This window comes from Carettochelys insculpta, chromosome 3, assembly GCF_033958435.1.
Source record: "Carettochelys insculpta isolate YL-2023 chromosome 3, ASM3395843v1, whole genome shotgun sequence".
Taxonomy (NCBI): domain Eukaryota; kingdom Metazoa; phylum Chordata; order Testudines; family Carettochelyidae; genus Carettochelys; species Carettochelys insculpta.
Genome location: NC_134139.1, coordinates 103,705,623 through 103,714,502, shown reverse-complemented (window position 1 = coordinate 103,714,502; position 8,880 = coordinate 103,705,623). Strand labels below are relative to the sequence as shown.

The 8,880-nt window shown below is 42.3% G+C and overlaps 1 protein-coding gene across 1 annotated transcript; it reads right to left on the bottom strand.

Moving 5' to 3' along the window:
- Positions 1-1,042: 1,042 nt before the first annotated feature.
- On the bottom strand, positions 1,043-7,645 carry IL22RA2 (interleukin 22 receptor subunit alpha 2). The gene is made up of 5 exons (XM_074990484.1): positions 7,555-7,645; positions 6,354-6,492; positions 4,826-5,004; positions 2,017-2,186; positions 1,043-1,198 (listed from the first exon to the last, which is right to left on the bottom strand). The coding sequence occupies exons 1-5, from the start codon at positions 7,643-7,645 to the stop codon at positions 1,043-1,045; spliced, it is 735 nt and encodes a 244-aa protein (XP_074846585.1).
- Positions 7,646-8,880: the final 1,235 nt, after the last annotated feature.

The window sequence follows — 8,880 nt, the reverse complement described above, 5'->3', positions numbered from 1 at the left end:
CTCCATCACTGAAAGCATATTGTCCAGCACCACATCTGCCTCTGTTGAGAGTGTGACTGAATTTCGTAAAAGGACATCACTACTCTGCAGGGTGTCATGAGACTGACAGGGAAGACAGGCGTGGGGTTATGGCTTTGCACTGGCGTGTAGGCTCCTGGAGTTCAGTCCCTAGCTCTTCCATGTGCTTCTTTTTGTGACCTTGGGCAAGATGTGTAAAGCAGGAGTTACAGCCGTTTGTTAAAAGTGACTTATGTGCACTTTGGATCAGGCCTTTAATCTCTCTCTGCCATAGCTCTTTTCAAATGGAGTTAATACTAATTCCCTATTACTAACATTTATGAAGCACTGACATGCTGTGGTGGGATGCCAGAAGTAGATAAAACTGATTTATTGTCTTGCGTTTTCAGATAAAGAACTAAGTTTGTTCCCCACTTTAGACTGGACAAAGGGAAGATTGATAGTTGAGGCCTATAAAGCATGCGGCTTAGAAACGTAACATGAAAAAAAAATAAAAAGAAGAGTTTGTGAGGAGGAACCAGACACTAACTACTGGTAGAACTTTGGGTGGAGCTTTGTAAATCCCCAGATAAACAACTTTTATAGACCCTGATTATGCCAGAGCTTCAGTCAGTGCTTGCAGGTCTGAGTTATTTGTTACTTCCAGGCCATCAAAGCTGAAGGGAATAATACTCTGTATCTAATATATATTTAAACACAGAGAAGTAAGGGACCTTCCTGAGCTATTTATAGTGGGTTTTTTCCAAAAGGAGTTACTAAGCAATAAGAGCAACAAGCAGATAAACTTACTGTATCTACCACATCTGTTCTGCTTTGACTTCCTGTACAAAAGTGACGTCATCCCAGTTTGGAGAAAGCATGTTAAAGGTTTGGGTATATTGCCAGAGTTTCAAATAGACTAGCAGTTTCATATGACATTGTTCTATTTTCTGTTGGTGAGGGTGTGGACTAGGAAGTGTGATAGGGCTTTAACATCTCTAGCTTCTGGGATCCCAAGCACCTTCGCTTTTGTTTACTTACCCCGTCACAAGGGGACAGTGCATTTCTCACTGCTATAAAAGCTGCGGCGGTCCAGCATGGGCAGGTAGGTTTCAACCACTACGCAGTAGCTGACTCCAGTTTTCAAATCTTCTATTTTAATGACTTTATCTGTTCCTTCATACACCAGTATTTTTTGTTTCTGCATGTAGGGGGAGAGGATCACAATTAGTACGCTCCTGTGATAAGTATATCTATGGCCCGGCTTTGTAAAGGAGAGCAGAATTGTACAGGCATGTTTTGGATGCGCATGAGCCAACTACAGTATGCCAATAAAAACATTTACTAGCTCAGGGATCAACACCCTTTCCAAGGCGGAATACCAGAATTTGACCTTTTGACCTCTATGTCCACTCCGAGTGCTGGTGATACTTTTAAAAGTTATTAATAGTCCTACTTGCAACAGCGTCATTAAGAAATAAATTAAGATGCAGAGCTTTACTGTTTAGGTGGTGGTTGGGGCATTACCTTGTCTTTTGCTACTCCACAGGTGCCTGGCTTTGAGCAAGGTCCTGGCTGTATGGGGGAGGCCGGGGGGCGGGGCGGGGCTGAGCTCCCTCCTCGTGCTGATGAAAATTGGCTCATGTGCTGCTCTTGGCACCTGTGCTGGGGAGTTGCTGACCCCTGTATCAGCTTATAGCATCTAAAACAACATAGCCTCTGCCCCAAAGGGCTAATTTGAGAGTGATAAAGGAGAACTGAAATGCACTAACAAAGGGACAGAATAAAGGTTGGTGAGGCAATGATGAAGACACAAATTATTTTCTAAAATCTCTGTGTTAATTGCATAACATATGCACAAGCAAATCTGGAGGGTTAATTTAATTGTAAACAGAGGCAGTGCTAGCCCATTGGGGGTCCTGTGTGGGAATATTCCCCCTAGGGCTGGCTCTGTTAAAATAGAAAGCATTACTCAACTGTTTGGAAGTACAACATAAATAAACACGAATGTGCACTTACTTCATCTAGCATATTGTTGATAAGAAACACTCGATATAATAGATCATAATAGCTTGTCATTGGTATCTTGCTGCCCCTTCGCCTGGTGTATGGTGTATTTGGAGCCTGGAGCTTTAATTTTATGGATTTGTTTCTAGGAGTCAGATTTACTGATGGAGGTCCTATCTTTGCTAGAGTAATAAACAAAAGTAAGAAAATAATTATAACTGAAAAGGTTAGCTCACAGTCTAGCATTGTAACAATTGAGGGAAAAGGCCACCAAATTGAATTCATGTTATTATTGTAGGGTGTGTGTACCAAACCCTCCTGCTTGCTTCATACATGGAGTCCAGATTTTTGTTTCCAACACTATCTTTGTATAGTAGCATCATGCTAGTAAAGCAGTATTTATGGCTAATGGGTTGCTTTTTAAAGTTCTTACTTTGAAGGTATCTTTAAAAAAATCCAACGTTTTAATTTGCAAGCATGAGAACTCTCAGCTCAAAAGATGAAAACTTGTGAAAGTTGGGGAAAATTACATTTTGCTGTTCACAAGGGGTATTTGTGGTAGGTAAACGAGCATTTTCACTAGCTAGGGCTCTCAGCATGGTCTCTGTTTGGATTACTCAAAATGGCTACCTTAACAACATCCCTCTTGCTTGGAACATAGTCCTCACTGCGGACAGGAGGCTTTGACATGTTTGAAAAACATTTAGGTTATTAAATAGCTAAAGGTTCATTCTTGCTCACAAACAGATATGGAATTCCCACTGACAGGGAGCAAAGACAGAATGAGTCCCATGTTATTTCTCTTTTTGGGTGGGTGGGGGTGAGAACAGGTGCTGGAGTTGGGGTGCAGAAGTATCCCCTGGCTTGAAGTGGTTTCCATTATATACAGAATTTACACTTTGGTTCAATGGCTCTTCACACCCCCACCAGAAAACATTGTTCCAGTGCCCCTGAAAGTGAGACAGGAGAACATGTTCCATCACCCAAGCTACTGTCATGAAACACCAGTCTCTGTGGCAAAGCTTAAGCTCAGTCTCAAGCAAATGGCTAAGAAAGAACTCAGTTCCTTAAATTGTAATGAGCACTGTTAAGTTTGACTCACTGAGATGAACTGTACCAACCAAAAGTGAGCTGGAAGAGCATGCTATTGCCTCTTTTGTTACAGCTGTTGCTACTTCTCTGCTTGTCATTACTAGGATATATAGTATCAAAAGAAAAAGTTACACATACAACCATTTTTACCTACTCCTAAATACAAGCTGTGCCTCCTGTGCCAAAACAATATACATCTGCTATGAATGTCTATTTACATTCGTTTCCCAAACCCCCTAATGGAACATGCATTCGCAAGAAAGTTCAGGGTGCACTTAAACAACACACAAATCTTGCAGTGCAGGAAAGGATGATGATCACACCTATACACTGTCCAAAGATATGCTGTCCTCCTGAAAGCGCTGAACTTTCCTGTGACAGGTGCTGGTATAGCCTGCTGGCAGGATGTTTCCATGCATCCTATAACTCTTCACTTTTTGCATAGCTAAAGGACGACACATTTCCTGCCCCCCCACCGACCCCCCCCACATCCCATACTGTCCGGTTTCTCCATTCTTTGTCCAGGCCTTGCAGTGGTATGGACCACTAATGAGAGTGCTTGTTCCAGTTCTGTGCCATTTAGTTATCTTGGGAATACCCCGTCATAAGTTAGAGGGTCAGTCTCCTCTGCTTTCTCAGTTAGGTACAGGCAGTGAATAGCACTCATGTAATGAAGCTCTGTGGAATTTTGCGTAAACAATTTGTTTTGTAATAGCAATTTTCTCAAGAATTTTAGGCTTAGATGTCTGCCTATAAACGCTCTGGTTCTGACCAAAGTTCTGACACCTGATGGCTGACTAATAATGCTGACATATGCTTCACCCTCAGTCTTGGACATGCTTTCTTTGCTCATCTGTTACACCCTAACTTGGCTAACGTATCTTCTGCCTGCCACCTGATGCAGACTGTATCTTTGCACTACACAGCAACCCTACGCAGCCCACCATGGAGATTCTGGCTTGCTAAAGCAACTGCATTTTACTGGCCTTCATCAATCAGAGCCTCCTAGGAATCTGTCCTCCTTCCTTCCCCCAAATAGTTGAACATTATCACTGTTTCCTCAGCAGCACACGCTAGCCAGAAGCAATGAACATGAGTGGGCGTGTGCTGGTGGAAGTTATATACATAGTCCAGTCTTTAGGGAAGTGGCATCTTCCACAAGCACAAAGTGTACCCATTGACACTGTCTGGCTAAATTTACTCTTTCAGCAGAGAAAGGGATGTCGCCATCCTTCCCATGAAATTAACATAGTCTGATATTAGTAAGCCAGCAACATGAAGGAGAGCAAATTTGACATGTGCGTTCTCTTACTGTAGAAACTTTTATATGTTGCTGTAGTGTAGAAGGCTAAAAACAACAAACTTTTAGCACTGGAGAGGCCTCCTCAGTGAGGCCTCTAATTTTGCATCAGCCCTTTTGTGTTTGCTGCCGACTATAAGTACAGCGCCAAGGCTGAAAACAAGTACAACCACAAGTTATAGAGCTTAGGCTTCTAGCAACCCATTTTGTGGGTACAAATATGCATTCAGAACAAAAAGGGGTATACCATGAAACAAAATATTTAACAACCAAAATGTTGACTTGTTCTGCGGTGGTGTAATTTTCAACTTTTAATTATAAAGCGGTCACTCAAAATCACAAGTTGAGGGGTGTGGGGGGAAACAGACATCTCTTGAAGAGGAAGCCCATACTTCTCTACACGGAATAGATAAACATTTTCAGACTTACTGTCCCTCCAGGGAGTAAATCTGCTGCTGGTGTTCCAGTCTGAATGGACTCCAGCTGAAACTGATTTCACTCTGCCATAATAAGGTTCTCGGATATCAGAGGTCTCATGTGTCAGATCACAAAACACTTCACGAATACCCCAACATTCTTCCTTGTTCTTCCATTGACTTTGTCCATACCTGTGGAGGGGGATTGAGATCGGGGAAGGGAGAGAAGGTGTAGGCTTTGATCATTTCTGACCGTGGATTTAAGACTGTGCAGGTTGTGACATTATAGTTCCAGATCCAGTTGCTGAACTGCACCCAAACACCAGATCCTCAGAGCTGCCATGGCAAATAATTCTTTCATCCAAGATGACTGCAGGAAAGATTGATTTCATGAATACTTTCCAAAGTCTGTATCATTGACTTTTTTCCTAAAGGAGACATAAAACTGAAGTTCTCACCACTTCTTGTCATCAATGTTCTGTGGCACTTTTTCCCCCGCTGAAGATAAGTTGCTGCTGGCTAGATATTTTTCCAGGTGAGCAATTTGACATTTTGTCTATCTAAGCCAGGCATGTCCAACCCGCGGCCCGCGGGCCACATGTGGCCCTGGACAGCTAGTAATGCAGCCGCACAAGATCGTAAACTTTTAACATTATTATGTGGTTTATATACATTAACTATATTATATATTTTATATGCGGCCCAAGACAATTCCTCTTCACTCAGTGTGGCCCAGGCAAGCCAAAAGGTTGGACACCCATGATCTAAGCCTTCCTGCAGTTCCAAACAGCAAATGAAATTTTGTTTTTCACTTCCTGTTTCTGCGCATTGTGGCTTAAGTTTTCAAAAGTGACTAGAAATGAAAGACACTACCATGTGGGGATGCCCTACCTGATATGTGAAGTGCCTGCCCTGTCGTGTATCTAATAGCCAGCCCCCTTAAAGTGTCTCAAAAATTGGATAACTAAAGAATGAAGCACTCAGGATTACTAGTTGCTCTTGAAAAGGTAGGACAGTTAGCACATTCCACCCCAGAGAGAATGAGTGAGGAAGATGCTTAGCATACTGCAGGGAGTTACGTGACATCGTTTTTTGTTAGGTTCTAAAAAGTCATCTTGTGTGCTATTTGTAGCAATTGACTAAGTCGCGTCTTTTGAAGTAGCCGAGCATGGCTAGTCCCTGGACGTACGACGGAAGAGGCTTATCACTAGAGCGGAGTGAAGTTTTTCCAGTGAAAAATGAAGATTCAGCAACAGTGAAACATTTTGTGAATTCTTGCCCATTTAATTGTTTGTAGGGGGGAAAAATAACACGTCTCAAAATTTCAGTGAACTTTTATAACAAATAATAATAAGATTGGAAACAGAACACTTTGTTTGACCCAAAATTAATTTTTCTTTGGCTTTTCAGACATTTCAGTTTTTGTTCTTGACTTTTTGGAACTCTCAGTGGTCTAGAAAAAAAAATCAGTTCTATTTCTCACCCCAGGTACCCCCAGAAATAAAGACAAGCCAGCACTAGGACTCCTTCACTGTACTTACACTTTGTACTGCACAAAGTAGGTTATGTCACCTGAGGCAGCCCTCCCAGGCTGCCACTGCAAAGTGCTCTTGAGGTTTAATGAGTGGAATTCAACCTTTTGTGGTTTAATTAATCCCTGCAATTCTTGGTGTTCTGAAACTGAAGGAAAAGAAGTGGCAAATAATAAGTAAGAAAGCATAGAACGCATTCATTTTAGATACTTAGGCTAGGCCTAACTCGAAATAAGTTGCACAAGTTGCGTTGCACAAATGTGTAATTTATTCTGAGGTATCTTATTTCGAGCCCAGTGCTGGCTACACGGCACTAGAGTTTGAAATAAGTGCTTATGACAAGGGTTACTGGGAATGAAATACCGTGCTCAGAATAGTCCTGCTTTGAGTGCAGTGGTGGGCTGCACCATTTCTATTTCAGGATACAAATGTATCCCAAAATACAAACAGTAGTGTAGCCTTAGCCCCACTGTACTAGCATAGTACATTGCAATGCGTGATATCATTTTCTTTTACAGAGTAGTGTTTGTAGTGTCAATAGAAGAGGTCAAATTGCCATCCTAGGAAACACGTGTTTTAATTCAGTTCACAGGTACAGCAAAATCAGCAGTCTTTAGTTTCCCCCAATGCCATCCAAGCCACACGTCTGAGCCATAACTTTAGGGATTATTGTTGTTACTATTTAGGTTTTTTATGCAATGCCCATAAACATGCTGAAGAGTGAGAGGCTCTGCATGTCTACTGAAAATGGTATCTTTTTCATGGTAAATCAGGATTCTAGTTGTTGAGGTAGTTTGTTGTGTCCAATAAAATGTGATCTGAGATTTCATGCCGTGGAAGAAACAAAATGTATCAGATGAGTTTTCATGCTAATCTGAACCAGTTAATACACCTCAGAAGCATCCAATTTCTCTCTTTCAATGATAGAGCCAGATTATCTATTCTGTCTCTGACAGAAGCATTATAACAGAATGAACTAAAGCACCTTAGTTAAAGTGACTGATGATATGGCTGTAAAATGATTTTTAATGGAAAACATTTGTCTTTGCTTCTAGTTCAGAACTTTGAAAGTTAATGAAACAAACTAACATTTAGAAATAACAACACTTTATACATTTGTGAAAACACCTTGAGATCCTGTCATTTGTCCAGATTCATTAAGAAAACCCCCACTGCCTTCACATCAAAAGAACTAGAAGTGTTTACTCACCAGTTGGACAAGTCCAAAGCACATTTATCAGTAAGCACAGGGGGTAGTGTTTAACCAGCAAAGTTAGAAGAGCTGCCAGAGCGGAGAGCATCTCTGAGCCTCTTGGACATACGTAACCAAATGTATTACTACTTTTAAAAGGAAGTGTTTAATCAGTCATAAATTTGTTTAGTTCCCTCTTCTGGGAAACAATGGAACAAAACAGCTCAACGCCCATTAGCCAAGGGTAGGTTGGGACTTATGTAAAAGTAACTTTTGACATAACCCTCTTAATATCTTCATTGTTTTGCATTAAACACACAGCCACTTGTTCTCGACTTAGCAGCTATGTCACTGCTAGGCTTTGAATACAGCCTTATAATAAGCGAGGCTGCATTTTTTTGGCATGGTGTGCAGTATGGAAATTGCACCCCCCCCGCACGCCTGCTCCTCTAGTCAATTAGACAACAAAGTGCCCTGATTTCTACCAACTCCAGCTTTTCACTCCCACCCCACAAATACCCCAATACAACTATCCACTGCCCTCACGTATCCCAATGCCCGCCAGGCCCTGGCAGCTCTGATGTGCATGCCTCTCTGTACAGCCTAACACCTCAGCATCACAACACTGCCTGCAACACTCCATAGCCCAACCATAATTTATCCCCAGCCTCTCATAAACACTATCCCCAGGCACTTAGCAGTGCCATCCAGGCCAGTGGCCCTGTCACAGGCTAGAACAGCTCCCTCCTGATCCCTGCTGCCCAGATTCTCTCACTCCACATTCCCACATGGCTCAGGTTTGGCCCACCTGCCCCTCTCTCCTAATAGCGGGACAGCTAAGCCCGATTGCTGTGATTGAGATTGGAAGCCAATCTGTAGAGGCATAGTGCTGTTTGGCCTGGCTGCCCCGTCACTGTGCCTAGACTAAAATAAAATAAAACTCTTGGTTTCTAAAGTTAGCACTTTAAGCCCCTATGTAGGCACCAGATGGAGGCAGGGGTTACACAAGGGCCTTCAGAAGGGCGAGATGAAGATCAGACAGCTAGCAGAGGAGAAACGAGCGCACAGAAAGCACAATAAGGACTTGCCAGACACCCACCACATCTGCAAGAGATGCAGCAAGGACTGTCACTCTTGTGTGGGTCTTCATAGTCACAGTAGACGCTGTGAATGAAGCCCTCAATTGAAACTATAAAGGGCACGATACATAGTCTATGCAGACTGAAGGATGCCTACTACTAAATACAGTAAACTCTTTCATATCCGGCAGTCCCAGAACCAGAAGGTTGCCAGATGTTCAAATATTTTGGATAATAGAGAGCTATACCTAGCAGTGTGTAACAC